The 15,254-nt window shown below is 44.3% G+C and overlaps 1 protein-coding gene across 1 annotated transcript; it reads right to left on the reverse strand.

Moving 5' to 3' along the window:
- Window positions 1-392: 392 nt before the first annotated feature.
- Window positions 393-15,254, reverse strand: spg7 (SPG7 matrix AAA peptidase subunit, paraplegin). Its single transcript, XM_079736835.1, has 17 exons — window positions 14,903-15,254; window positions 14,671-14,773; window positions 14,494-14,580; window positions 14,100-14,341; window positions 13,615-13,754; window positions 13,166-13,268; window positions 12,945-13,070; window positions 11,230-11,392; window positions 8,392-8,565; window positions 6,939-7,063; window positions 6,175-6,277; window positions 5,746-5,856; window positions 5,500-5,615; window positions 4,360-4,516; window positions 3,335-3,498; window positions 1,296-1,373; window positions 393-1,159 (listed from the first exon to the last, which is right to left on the reverse strand). The coding sequence occupies exons 1-17, from the start codon at window positions 15,125-15,127 to the stop codon at window positions 950-952; spliced, it is 2,427 nt and encodes an 808-aa protein (XP_079592961.1). The 5' UTR covers window positions 15,128-15,254; the 3' UTR covers window positions 393-949.

Here is a 15,254-nt window from a genome sequence, read left to right on the forward strand (position 1 = left end):
AGAAGCTCAAGGTGAATGCTGAGCCTAAATGAGTTTGGAACAAGGATTTGAGTTTCAGTGTTCATGTCTGAGGTTGTTAGACCTTGTGAATTGCATGACAATCACAGACCACACTGGATTAGGAAGCTTTTAAATGTGTAACTGTTTTTATATTATTATTTTGTAAGATACATGAGGTTTGATCATATTGATTTTGTTTTGAACTGTATTTTTCCATTTTTTTTTATCATAAATACTCCATCAGTCAAGTAATTTGATTATTTTACTTCATAGTGGGTTTTTCTTGATATTTTCTCTTCTGAATAAATGTAATATTTTATTTGTTGTCTGCACTGTTGATTTTAAATGTAAACTTTCAAAGTTTACAAATTAAACAAACATTACAGTCCAAATGTTATTTTATTTCAAATACTTTTAAAATATTTTAAGCATTTTTACACAAATGTACACATCAGTCATCAGAAGCAGTTTTGAAGTCTTCTTCAACTCGCTATGCTTTTATTTCAGCCATACACACGGCTAGCTGAATCAATTCTGTAGGCTGTAGTTTCCCCATTAATTAGATCAAGAAATTTGGTTTAAAACATTGCTTTGCGTGTTATATTTTCTGAAGCTCTGATCTACTTTTTTCAGCCTTTGGTAATGTCAAGCTCACATATAGGAAAAATAAAACAACCTTTTCATGCTTATATAAACACAATTGAACCCTTTGAGAATGCCAACTGATTTGTACCCGAACAGACAAAACAAATCAACCACAAAAGGAGATGGACACACAGTCCGTTTCAGCCCACTGTACCACTGTATATTTGGCTAGCTAAGCTTAAGCCTAGTTTGGCTGTAGCTCAGCCTAGCATTAGCCTATCTTAGTTTAGCACATCCTAGCTTAACCTAGCATATGGAGCCTTTTTGCAGCCAGAGAGCAAGTTGTGGGGCAGGCGTGGGTACGTCAAAGCAGCTCTGGGTCGGGGCCTTCCTGGGGGTCCTTGCTCCGGGTAGGAGGCCTGGGCTCCTCCTCCCCGGTGTCCTGCTTGTCCCACTCAGCCTCCATCCAGGTCTGGGGGGCGATCATTTTCTTGGGCCCATGGGGCGGCACGCCCAGCAGGGCTTCGATGTCCTCGTAGTTCACTACCTCCCGGTCCAAAAGTGCGTTTGCCAACTGGAATGTAGAAGAATGTGGTTCCCAAACTACCAAGCAGGTGTTGCCAAACAGAGTAATAGCACCGCCAAGTGGCAGTGTGAGGCATAAAGGCCAATTGCTGACAAGGGGAGTGGAAGAGGGAGTGAAAACTCACCACTGTCAGCTTATCTTGGTTGTCCAGCAGCAGTTTCTCAGTTTGTCTGTAGGCTCGTGCTATCAACAGCTTGGCTTCCTGAGGATTAACATCACATAATAACTTATTTTGTGTTCCACAGTGATGCAGTACAACAACCAATCAAATCCTGCTCCGACTTGATGACACCATCACTGCCCCATGTCTACTCCAAAGGGGTGTGTGTTAGAGGTGGATTCAATGATTCGTTTACGTGAACCAGTTCGCGTCAGTCAGTTCGCCAAGATGAGTCGTTCGCGAATCGTTCGTTCGTTCGTTCAGCCCAGTTTCCGGTTCAGTCCAGTTTCCGTTTCCGGTAGCGGTGAATCGCATCATGCAATGCACCCATTGCATGGTTCTCAGCTGAGTCAGTCAGACTCAGTGCTACCGGAAACTCGACTGAACTGGTTCAGTCGAGTATCCGGTGAATCGAATGGCGAATCGAATCACTTTATCCTGAAAGTTGAGTCAATATCGTTAATTTTATATATTAAAAAAATACCCGAGATAAAGGAACAATGTGAAACCCTAACCCTAAAATGTAAACACCAGGCTACTTGACAAGAAAATGTAACGGACCACCTGAGGCTTTACTTCACCTCAGAGATAATGCGTTAGTTAATAATGATATGCCTTGCGGCATATCATGCGGCATCACCTGCGCATAGTGCTGCTGCGTAGGCCTACATGGACGTTCCAAGTATGTTTACTTCATGTATCGTTGAAGCTAACTAAGTAAAGCCTAGTTATAACTATAACCTGCTCCTGGTGCAGTGCAAGCAACAGTGTGTGCCGTGAGTCGCCTCGGTCCCTCGTCTTCCTGAACGAACTGTCTGCGAGTCGTGGGTCTGGGAGGAGTCAATTCTGAGTCACGAACGACGCGAACGAGACGACCGACGCGAACGAGACGACCGACGCGAACGACGCGAACGAGAGAGAAGAACCAGTTCGGATCGTTCGTTCTAACGATTCGTTCGTTCGAACGAATCAGTTCGCGACCGAACCACCTCTAGTGTGTGTGAGCGTGAGAGAGTTAAGGCGCGTTCATGGCCCTGGTAATAATGAGACGCCTTGTCAGTAACGATGCTCACGCTTACGCGTGTTCCCGACAGCGACCGTTCATGTGCATGTCGACTCGTAAATAGTTAAAATCTTTTTGACTGAAAAAGTAAACAATTGTCGGTTTCTTACCAATATGAAGAGATGCCCATATTGGTGAAGATTTTGGCGGAAGCAGTCGTAAAGCTAATCATCTCATGCAGCACAGTAAACTAGGAACAGATATTTAAATATGTAGACCTAACAGATTCCGATAATTCCTGAATTGATCGCTCTTGGATCATAGTAGGCAATATACTGTATTTATATGACCTAAAGCACATTGTAATATTACGATATCAATTGCATAAGGCGTTGCCAGGCTATTAATCAATAAATAATAATAAACCGTGCAGCCGTGTCCCGAAAGTCATTTTAAGGTAGGTTAAGGGGAGAGGGGGAGGGAAAATTGAAAAATAATAATCCTAGGCAAAATGGCGGGTGAAAAGATGCGACAGGATCGAGTGATCAAGTGTTTTCTATGTTAATAATCATTAAATAAATAAACCTTCGTACTGGAGAAACTATTCTCTCACTATTCTCTCATTCTCTCTATTTCTCTCAGTCGTTACAAGGTAGGCCTAGTGCATTTTCGCTGTCGAGGCATAATTGTACTATACAATGAAACGCATAATTCACATGTATTTAAATCACAGTAAAATTCCACCCATTCTCTGTATCGATTAATTGAATACAAATGCTCACATGAACATACAAGCACATTGTCTTCAAATTGCCAGAGTTAATTTGTTTGAAGAGGTGGTAGGTATTTAGCGATGCCGCCAATGCCAAAAAGTAGTCCAGGCGGGTAAACAGACTAATAGCAAACGTCTTCAAAATATTGGATGTAAGACATGTATATTGACAGCAAAACACCGGATATTGGAAATGTCCCGCTTGGTGTGTGTGTGTGTGTAACCAACGTGATCCATCTGCTGCTGTAGTCCCTGGCTGAAGGGTCTCCGTCCCACCGCCCCCTGCTCCTCCCCCTCGGGGAAGGACACCTGGCCCACGTTGGGACACATCCCGTACTGCTTCACCATGGAGTAAGCCACACGCGTCACCTTCCGCAGGTCATCCTGGGCTCCTGGAGGACAGTGCGATTGTGTAAAGACAACCGGAAAATCTGGTCGAAATAATTGCAATTCCATTATTTCCCCAAATCATTCAGGCCTAATACTCTGCATGTTTTATTTTTTTAGTGCCTTTATTACAGTAATAATAAAAGGCACTTACATGCAAGAATGAGTAGACTACATCCGAGTGTAGGCTACAAACGTGATTAACTATTTACAAGTGCAAAAACGCCAACATATCCTTTATTTTTCTGTGTGGGTCGCACATTTTACATCATCAACACCTCTACCCAAGTATTGCCCCTGGTACTGCGATGCCGTTTAATCACATTTACATTAAAATGAAACCCCCAATATGTTCAGGGTTTTCGATTGGGACTTTCGGGTGCGAAATCAAGACGGGATATTACCTCAGCCAGTGAAAATGCACGGACCATGCCGGGGAAATGTTTAAAATAAGACGGGTGTATTTGGCAATGTAAAAATGCTTAAAGGTACCCTCTCACAAACTAGCATACTTTTTTTTTAATCACTTGCACAAAACCCTACTCTCTCCCACACTATCATACTCTCCTCTCACACACACTACCATTCTCTCTTGTCACTCTCTCAAATTACCCTCATCTCTTGTCTCTCTCACACAAGCTATCATAATCTCTCTCACACTATCATACTCACACACACACACAAGCAGCATGCTCTGTCCTTCCGCCCAAACATTACATGTATTTAGAGGATTCAATTAGAATAGAGGTTTACACACTTTAGAATCCAAGTGTAAAAAAGTATAGCAAATGCCGATTTGCGTAAGAGGGGAGTATGATGAGTGGGTGTTCATTCTTAAACTTTCCAATACAATAGACAGACAGTACCTGTGGTGACCTTGTTGAAAGTGATGGCCTCAGAGGCCCTCCCCCCCAAAGCCATACACATCCTCTCAAACAGCTGCTCCTTGCTGAACAAGTACTGGTCCCGCGGCAGCATCTGGGCGAATCCCAGTGCAGCATTGGTTCGCGGTGCTATGGACACCTGCAATCACAGAACACCTTCCACTATGACGTTATGGATCACTTTTTTATAACCAACCCATTTGAGAATGCAATTCTCAAATGTATGAAGAATGTGCAGGTCAATTCATCACTAGGCCATATGATGTAGCTAATTACTTTTACAACTTTTTTATCAACAAGGTAGATAGTTTAAGATCGTGCATGCAATCAAATGATGCCAATGTAACAGACAACATTTTTAAAAGCATTATGAAGGATAAAATCTGTTGTTTTACATTTGAAATGGTAAACCAAGATACTGTTTAGGAGATGTTGCTCTCTCTTTCAGATGACATCTCCTGGTATAGATAACTTGGATGGAAAAATGTTTATGATTGCAGCTAGGCTGCTTTCCGAACCAATATGTCACATTTTTAATAGATGCCTACTTAGTGGTATCTTTCCAGAGCCATGGAAAGAGTCTAAAATCTTGCCCTTACCTAAAGATTCTAATGAAGGTCTTAATGGACCCAATTGTAGACCCATTATTATTCTATTATTCTATGCTGTGCTGAGTAAGATACTGGAGAAAATAACTTTTAATCAAATGTTTAATTATTTCAGTAAAAATGGTCTTCTAACTAAAGCACAGCATGCTTACAGACCAGGATACTCAACTCAATCATTTTTTTTTTAATGAGTTCGTTGTTTATTGTTGTTTGTTTTGTTTTATTGTTCGTTTTGTTCTTGTTTTATTGATAGTGTGATTTTGTAATATTGTTTGTTTTAATTGTTGTCGCTTTGTGTGTGGACCCCAGAAGTGTAGCAACCACTTTGTGGAAGCTAATGGTGATCCAAATAAAGAATAAAGAAAGAAAACCTAATGCATGCAAACTTACCTGCCAATAAAACACATCTTGAATCAGTACATAAATGTACAGTGCAGAATGTGTATCTTATGTAGTGTGAATTGTGCATCATGTGTATGTTAGTATGTGTATGTGTATTGTATAGTGTGTGTACCTTCATGACAGCCTCCGTGTGCTCCAGCAGCCAGCCAACCAAGGCGTGGCCAGACTCATGGAACGCTACGACCCTCTGCTCCTCCTTGGACAGGATTTTACTCTTCTTAACACTCCCTACACATGCACACGCACACACAGGCTGTTTAAAGGTTCACTGGAGAGGCCTGACTCCTGCCACTACAATCTGTATCACCCAGACACCATCTATAGTACCAATGAAGCCTTGTCCCTCCAGACCTCCTACCTGCTATGACCCGCTCCACAGCGTACTCAAAGTTAAAGGTATCGATGGACTTGTAGCCCTCTCTGGCGGCGTGGAGAGCAGCCTCATTGCAAATGTTGGCGATGTCCGCCCCTGGGGGAGGAGACATGGGAAGGGTTGGAGAAGGGCAGAGGTTCCGTGGCGGCGGTCGGTGTACTGTTTGAGACTAGTGTGGAGCTGTGTGGGGTGTGTTATTGATATCATAAGGGCTGGATAGTATACTCCATACTTAGGGTGTTCAACTTAACTCTGAGTTCAATCCCCAATACCCGCAATCTACCCGTAGGCATCCATGAGCAAGATGCCCTAACCTCTGCTGCTCATTGATGTCATGTATTTTTTAAATCACTGTAAGTTGCTTTGGATAAAGCTAAACGTCTAGATAGTTCATGCCGATGGTGAGTGTTGTACCGCTGAAGCCCGGGGTGAGCTCGGCAAGCCTCAGGGAGTAGACGTCAGCTGGCTGGGTCAACTTCAAGATCTTCAGGTGCTGCTCGTATATCTCCTTCCTCTCCTGGAAAAGAACAATCAGCAAACTAGAGATGTTAACACAAACCATGCTGCCTCATCAACACTGCGTAAGGGTTTTATGGGGGGGCAGGACAGTGTAGTGGTTATGTTTTTCCTACCAGAAGGTTGTCAGGTCAACCCCCAAGGTCCTACCTGACACAAGGGAAGGTTTATTCCTGTCCTACCTGTAGTGTGGAGAGGACTATGAAGATGTGTTGATCCTACCTGTAGTGTTGGGAGGACTATGAAGATGTGTCTGTCCTACCTGTAGAGTGGGGAGGTCTATGAAGATGTGTCTGTCCTACCTGTAGAGTGGGGAGGTCTATAAAGATGTGTCTGTCCTACCTTTAGTGTGGGGAGGTCTATGAAGAGGTGTCTGTCCTACCTGTAGAGTGGGGAGGTCTATGAAGATGTGTCTGTCCTACCTGTAGTGTGGGGAGGTCTATGAAGATGTGTCTGTCCTACCTGTAGAGTGGGGAGGTCTATGAAGATGTGTCTGTCCTACCTGTAGAGTGGGGAGGTCTATGAAGATGTGTCTGTCCTACCTGTAGTGTTGGGAGGACTATGAAGATGTGTCTGTCCTACCTGTAGTGTGGGGAGGTCTTTGAAGATGTGTCTGTCCTACCTGTAGAGTGGGGAGGTCTATGAAGATGTGTCTGTCCTACCTGTAGAGTGGGGAGGTCTATGAAGATGTGTCTGTCCAGTCTGCCCGGCCTCAGCAGAGCGTTGTCCAGGATGTCTGCTCTGTTGGTGGACGCCAGGACGATCACGTGGTCAGTCGTTCCCATCCCTGGCGAAGAGGAGAAGTAGACAGAAGAGGAGAGCACTAAGCATCGGAGACGTGATGATCTTTGAGAATCAGCGTTGCCAATGTGTTCCACGATACAAGTGTTCCAAGAAGTGGAGCATTGAAGCCCAACCTAGCATTGGCATTACCCTAGGTGTTGTGGAACACTCTGATGTGCCACCTTGCCGCTGAGCTCAAAATTGCGCATTCCATCTGATGACGTTCGTGAAATTAATTAGACATTCTAAAACCCAAGGAATCTAACAGAACATTCCAATCATCCAAACTGTACAGACTAGTTGTACTTTTCCTCCTTTAGGGGTATCAAACCAATTTTAGACAGCCGGCCAAACTCCTATCACGGATGTCACAGGAGTCAGGAAATAAGTCTTCTAGCTCCAGGTTTATGGAAGACTTGTATAAGAACATGTAAAATAACAAAGAAGTGAAAAAGCAATACTTACGCAGGACACAAAAAATGAAATTAGGCATACTTGTTACTGAAATGAGGTAATACCGAACATTACTTGCTGGTATCGCAAGATAACTCAAACACAAAATAAATATTAAAGCTGCAAGCAGCATTTTACGGGTGCCAAGCCTAGAGCCGACTAATAAGACCCTGTCAGACCATTAAGACCCTGACAGGCCATTAAGACGCAGACCATGAAGACTCTGATTGACCATTAATACTTTGACGCAGACCATAAAGACCCTGACGAAATAATTAAGACCGTTTTTGTTTGCATACCGCTGGATTAGCCTCAGCTTCGATCTGTTGATGGGTGAACAAAATTTCATGACCGTACGTCAAAAGGCTGAGGCTGTTATGATTCTTTAAAGTTTTCCATTGATCGCTTTAGCGCCTCCTATAGTCCTATTTTGATGAACTTTAGCCTGGTTAACCTTGACCTATGCTTCTTTAAATACATCAAGTTTGGTGATGATTGACTCAAGTTAACCCCGCCTTTAGTCACCTATCATTGATTGGGCTAATTTGGACGACCAGCCGCCATTTTGTAACAGGTTCTAGGTTTCCTAGGAACATTTGCTCAACATGAGGAGATACAAATGTTTACAGGATTTCATGACTGTAGATTTTCAGTTAAGTGATATAGCCTCCCCTTATCGCCCGATCTGGGTACAATTTGGAAAGGTTGCATTTTCAGGTAATTGTTTAACCGCTCCCTATAGCCCGATATGGATACAATTTGGGGGGACTTTGCTTTGCTTTATGTCAGATTGAAGACATTGGTCCATAGATGATATGTGCTTCTATGTAGAGTATGTTTGTGTGTGTATGTTTGTGCGCGTGTGTGAGATTGTCTCACCGTCCATCTCCACCAACAGCTGGTTTAGCGTCTGCTCTTCCTCCGTGTTGGAGAACCCCGACATGTTGGTGGAGCGTTTCTTCCCCACCGCATCAATTTCATCGATGTATACAATGCACGGTGCACGTGCACGTGCCTCCTTAAACAGGCTCCTCACCCGGGCCGCTCCCAGGCCTACACATCAAACACATGCACACACGAACAGGACGAAATCATTTATTTATATAGAATATCAGATCTAAGATGGTGCCACCACGGCGATACTGTATGTTGTTGTTTTCCGTTAATTGTGATTCCACTATGATTAATTCATGAGGGACGAGGTACTAAATACCAGTGACTCAACAACAACTGATTTATGTCACAGTTTTATTGCCTTAACTGTGGATTTACTTTACATTTTGGTCAAAGAAACGCTGTTTGGACAAGCAGTGAGGCGGCAAAAGAGAGGCAAGTGTGCCAAGGCTCTGTCACACTATAAGGAGAGAGGACTATGAACACCTCTACTGGGAATACTCCTCCCGAATGTCAGCATTTGACAAAATGAGATGAATTGTGACCTCTTATCAGGTAATGGTGACTTCTCCGCCTTCTCTTTTGTGTTTTGCTGAATAGTGGCTGTGTGACTCTACATCGGACTCTTGTCTTGCTACCGCCCAGCTTTAAGCTCTGACGTGCGGAACGCAGGAGATACATTTTGTGTCTCCTGGACACCGTTTTACCTCCCCGTGAATTCATTTATTTTGAATCTGCTGGCATTTACAACCCTCCGCAGGCTGACGTGCATGAGGCTCAACGCCCAGCTGCCCCCCCCCCCCCCCCCCCCCCATATGAGAAGTGGAGCGCAGGAGCCCGGACTCCGTCGTGATCGTCCTCAGGGACTTCAACATGGGCCTAGTGGTTCCCCTATATGCACTGAAATTTGAGCGCCGCTGCTAAAATCTCTGAGGAGTGGAGAGCAGAGAAAAGAGAGAGAGAGAGGAGAGAAGGGTCGGGTAGAGATGTGAACGAGAAATGTTGTGCTTCCCTGGCAACGTCAACACAACAAATTAGCATCGGGCAGATGTCAATAAAAGTGCTCATGGATTCAGGATTATAAAAAAAAAAAAGAATAATTAACTGATCTGAAAACAGTCCAACTTTTAACGCCTTCACTTTGAAGGTGTTTTATTGTACCTCAAAATGTTTGTCGGGTTCGTCGAGTACTGCAGTGTAATTATTTGAACATTTTGAAAATGTCATTTGATTTAAGTAAATGAACACTGGTAAAAAAACTGTTGACTGACTTAATGACAGCTAATGACGAGCTCTGGGCCTTGTTTAGGAGCCAGGTATGTTTGTTTTAGACACCTATGAAGTTGTTAAAAAGTTTCAGTTCACTAATTTGTTGCTGCTAATGGTCATGTGATGGATCCATACATTGATGGCCTCCCAAAAACACTCAAGCTCAACCCTGCTCAACAGTTATAACAGTATAAATTGTTAGGCTTGTAAAATGAGTAAGGGATGCAAAGGATGGGCGCTATATAAGGACTTGAAGCCAAAAAGTGCGCAAAGTGCAATTAATCATGCATGAAACTTGGTATACATGCACCATTTGTCATGATGAACAAATTTCAAGATGCAACCCTTATTGTCAGACCATTTAGACCTAATGTAATGGCCACAACTCGACCAAACACCAGCACATAAACTGCTTTGGTAACGGAGGTTTTGAAATCTGCAAACTTGACACACATGTACCAGGTGAATGTGGGACTATGGTCTTAATCTCATAGCAATAAAGCCAAAGACATCAGAGATTTAATGTGAAATATATGCATATCACCAATGTTTAAACAGCTATAACTTTGCATCAAAATCCAGTAGGCTCGGCTGTTCAATATGGCTACTAAGAGTAGATTCCATAGCATAGCCAAGCCACATTTCAAGTCTATATTGGTTTGAAGTTCACCTATCCAAACAGTGTTTTTACCTACATCTCGAGACATTTGATATGTAAGCTAGACAGCGATTTTGTACACAAATGTACTGTAGTTAACCATTAACTACCTGTGTTCACACACTATAGCTTTCGCCCCAAAAATGTTTTTTGGGGAGGGGGAGCACCGCTGCTACAACTCAATCCTAGGGGAAACACTGTTGGCCACTTTACCCACAACCTTCCCAAATATAAACGTCAATTAAATGTCCCACATATGCGGAGAACATTTTGGATCACTTCAACAGTACCATCAGCGGAGTTTACCACGCAGTCAGCTTATCACTGGGCAAGCTTGTCTCAGAGGCGCAGACCATCAGCAATGTAGCCTACAAGGCGGAGTGCTCTGTCCTATTCACAGACAGTTTCACATTTAGCCATCCCTCTGACAAACCCCTGACATTGGCGGACGGCACAACCCTTGATTCATCTCCAATGGTGATAAGTCTACCTACAGCTGTACATTCTGAAAACTGTAAAGATTGTAGTAAACTAGGAGGAGCCCAGCAACAAGCGACCCCCTCATCATTTGTGACTTCCCAGTTAAAAATGGAGTCATTCAGGTTCCTGGGGACCATCTCAAAGTGATTGTCCAGCTCTACACAGCCAACATTGAGACCTTCCTCAGCTCATCTGCATTAGTTTCTTTATATTTACTCTTATTAAAGTGTACATGTGCTCCTACCCATTTCATAGACTCTAAGCCCTTTAATAACAAGCAATACAATAGGGCTATAAAAGAGCAAAACGTAGACCTTAAAAAATAGCCATCAAATCAGGTGTAAAGAAATATGTGTGTGCTCCAACCACCTTAAAGTATTTCAAGTGTCCCTGCGTAACAGATGGAAGCTCCTTACCCCCGATGACCTCCACAAACTCGGAGCCCGCCATGGCCAGGAAGGGCACCTGGGCCTCGGTGGCCACAGCCTTGGCAAGCAGGGTCTTCCCACAGCCGGGCGGCCCCAGCAGCAGGGAGCCTTTGGGGACCTTGGCCCCCAGCTGGAGGTACCTGTCTGGGTTCTGACCCCCCCCCCCCACACACACACACACACACACACATTTGTACAAGTATAAACTGGAATCATGGCTTAAGCTTATCACAGTTAAAGGTCCAATGGCATGCTACTTTATGGATGCTTTAATATAGGTATTAGTGGGCCCCTAACACAGTATTTGAAGACATTCCCAAAATTCAGCCGTGGTGCAGAATTACAGCTACTACGAGCCAGTCGCACATTGAGCTTTCCCCAAACAGCCTCGGAAGCGGGCAGCGTGCCTCGCGGCGGCGGGCAGCAGCGCTCCAGTGGGGGACAATCGCGGGCAACAATCCCTTTCCCCTCCTTGTCGCGGATCATGTACTTCAGGGAGTCAAAGCCAAAGTCCCTTTCCCCCCCAATTCCTTCTCAACCATGGCTGAGATAACCCCCACCACGAGTCTCGTTGTGGAAATACCAGAGATGTCAGAGAACCCGACGTGTTATGCGCCATAACACCAACAACAGAACGGTTATCCAAATAACAAAGAAGTGTACAACACTTGCGTTACAGTCCTGGAGCTCTATATTTAATAATATAGAAATCTATATCATATGATACATATTATCATCGCCAAAAGCTGTGTGCGCCCCCAGACGATATTATGAATCTCAAACGACTGCGTCGGGTTCTCCGAGGTCTCTGGTTCTTCCACTTCTACATCAATCTGAAGTAGACTGAACCACGACATGGAGGAGAAAGGGATTGTTGCCCGCAATTGTCTCCCGCCGGAGCCCCACTGCCCGCTGACGAGGCACCATTGCCTCGGAAGCAGGCAGCGTGCCTTGCGGCGGTGGTGCCTCTCAGCGGCGGGCAGCAGGGCTCCAGTGGGAGACAATCGCGGGCAACAATCCCTTTCCCCTCCTTGTCGCGGTTCATGTACTTCAGGGAGTTAAACCCAAAGTTCCTTTCCCCCCCAATTCCTTCTCAACCATGGCTGAGATAACCCCCACTACGAGTCTCGTTGTGGAAATACCAGAGACGTCAGAGAACCCGACGTGTTATGTGCCATAACACCAACAGCAGAACGGTTATCCAATTAACATAGAAGTGTACAACAGTCATAGCTCATTATCTCATTGGCGGGCCAAATTCTCTGGGCGGACAAAGCAGAGAAGGGGAGGAAACATGTCCCCGTATAAGGGCAGAGGCTGCGCAGGAGCAGGATAGCTAGTGCTCTTTTTACACCTAACGCCATATGTGGCTACTAGGGGACCATAGTCAGGCTAGGGGAACTCATATGAATGTTAGAAAACCCCATAAAGTGAAATTTTCATGCCATTGGATCTTTAACTGAACTGTATTTGTGTAACCCTTATATTACAGTCTCATTGGCATTTCCCCTGAGAATAATTCATTCATTAGTGATAAGTCACAAATTATGATTACAAACAATTATTGCAACGTCACAACTAAATCATGCTTTGAATGATTCTTCCTTAAACAAAAACATACCAGCAGAAAGAATTTACCCAATACCCAGAGACATCCCATGAATCAAAGCCCCATCTTGCCCTGCCTTGCAAAGGACTCTCACCTTTAGGTAGTCAACAAACTCCTTCACCTCCATCTTGGCTTCATGCATGCCAGCCACATCCTTGAAGCTCACGCCTTTCCCGGATTTACCGTCCACAATGGTGAACTTCGCCATCTTCAGCTGATTCTGGTAATAGCATCCACAAAATACAATCCGTTATGTGCCTGTAATGCAAAATACAGATCTGTTGACTTTCTCAAGAGGTTGGTGTGTCTACTCACGAAGGCACTGAAGCCTCCCTCTCTGCCGCCCATGCCAGCAAGACGGAAGAGGTACCAGAGGATCGCCACGGCAATGGCTGCCATGCCCAGGGCATAGAGCGCGCTGCCATGGAGAGAGGGGGTGTTAATATTAGTTTTGTCACGACAGGTAATATGCTTACCACAGATTCTACTTACCCCAGAGGAAGTACTAGCACCACATGTGTATCGTCTAAGCAACAGGGTCCTTGATATAATACATTCATATTCACAACAACTAATATCATAATACAATGAAATAATTCTACCATTTTCGATATACTTTGGTGCTTTCTCAAAGATATATATATATATATATTAATGTTGGCCATCTCATCTAAAAGATGAAACATTAATTCAGCTATATATTGTTGTGGCAATGAAGTGCCACCATATTAATATAGCCCCTTATGACAAGGACCTCTTCTTACTTTCCGAAGAATCCGGTGCGTTTGTAGGACACTGGGATCCTGTCCTTGTTGTCGATGTTCAGCTCTTTCTCCGCTGCTCTCAGTTTTTCCTCAAACTTGTCGATGTTGGCCACCTGCATGCGGTACATCAGGGCCAGCCTCTGCAAACACAAGACACACAAAAATGCTTAATCTACAAAAGGGTCCTGGACGAATGCAAAATGCGGCCAGCTCTGCAAAGATCTGCGTGGTTTCTGACACACAATGCAGATCTTTGCAGACATGCTGTATGCAGAACTGTGTATGCAGCATTACACAGATAAAATACATTTTTGAAAGACATTTCCATTAAAGAGAAGGTAGGGGTTGCTGAAGGATAACCTACAGATAGACATAGGATGGATAGTCTAGTGCTATCTAGTGGATATCACTAGAATAGTGTAAATATTAAAACACAACGCTCTTGCTCATTTGATGCCACACAGCGTGAGATCAGGGTGACGTACGGGCCTTCCGAAGATCACAGCCCCGGGGTGGAGATAGATCTCCACTATGTCGCTCTCCGGGACCACCTGAACGCGGGACACCTCCCCCTTGGCCAGCATCTCATGGACGAAATCGTTCCAGGAGATGTTTCCACCACTGGTGTTGATGGAGTTGAGCAGGCTCATGATGAGGGCGATGATGAAGAGAGTCCGCAGGCGCTCACGGTACATCTGGTCCTCCTGCTCACGACGCTTCTTCTCCTCTGGGGAGCGAGGGAGAAGGTGAGTGGTGGGAGAGAGAGAGAGAATGAGCGGGGGCAGTGAGAGATGATGAGAGAGACATAGATGGGGAGAGAACTCATCGTGTCAATGTAACGATGACATGGTGTAAAGGATAAAGGACTAAATGTTGTACCATCATCTTCTTCAGGCGTTTTCCCCTTCGGCCCATCACTTTTACTTCTCTCCTTCTTGGACTGTGATGTGCTAAAGAAGTGTGTGTCTGATATCAAACAGAAATACGTCAGGGGATTCAGTGAGGATTATGTCTTCTCATTTTAGATTCGAGATCAATAGAGTATGGATGTTTTACCGAAGAGATTCATTGCACACACTGGATAGGTCAACAGGTGTTTCTTGAGCAGAATTCTGTTTATCTCCCATAACCTTGGACTCAGCGGTCTGTAGGTTGTGTTCTATAGTTAAAGACAGAGGTTTAGCGGATTTCATGACAGTCATTGAAGGCATTTTTCGTCAAAGGTGCCTCACATGCAAAGGTTGATGCCATAATCACAGAGTAGATCGATAGACACAACACAGCTTACCTGGAGGGGTATAGGTTGTGGTTTAGTCTGAACCGAAATTAACCTTTGTAAACCTGGGTGCAGTTGCTTTGTGTAGCTGTAGCATTTGAATAGCAGAGGGCTGGCATCACCACCAGTGTTCACGGATGTGTGTTGTATAGTATTCCGTAAGGACAGTGTCCTCAGTAAGGTAGCACTGTGTTTTTTAAACAAGCCCGCACGGCGCTGCAAAAGCAAAGCAGCCATGTTGATATCGGTCGTGTTATTCAAATGGTATAATGGGCGTCAAATGCATAATTTGAAATCGTGTTTCGTCGTTGCAGGTTTGTTTGCCTGTGTCCTAGCTGTTTGCTAGTTAAGTCACCGTGAGGGT

The sequence above is a fragment of the Pollachius pollachius genome (genome assembly GCF_949987615.1).
Source record: "Pollachius pollachius genome assembly, chromosome: 5".
Classification (NCBI taxonomy): Eukaryota; Metazoa; Chordata; class Actinopteri; order Gadiformes; family Gadidae; genus Pollachius; species Pollachius pollachius.

Excerpts from the sequence above, each read along its gene's own strand:
- spg7 (XM_079736835.1), bottom strand. The coding sequence starts at position 15,127 with ATGGCTGCTTTGCTTTTGCAGCGCCGTGCGGGCTTGTTTAAAAAACAC. Across the intron at positions 6,278-6,938 it reads TAGACCTCCCCACTCTACAG|GAGAGGAAGGAGATATACGA; the intron begins GTAGGACAGACA and ends GTTCTTTTCCAG. Across the intron at positions 1,374-3,334 it reads TACAGCAGCAGATGGATCAC|GAAGCCAAGCTGTTGATAGC; the intron begins GTTGGTTACACA and ends GTTAATCCTCAG.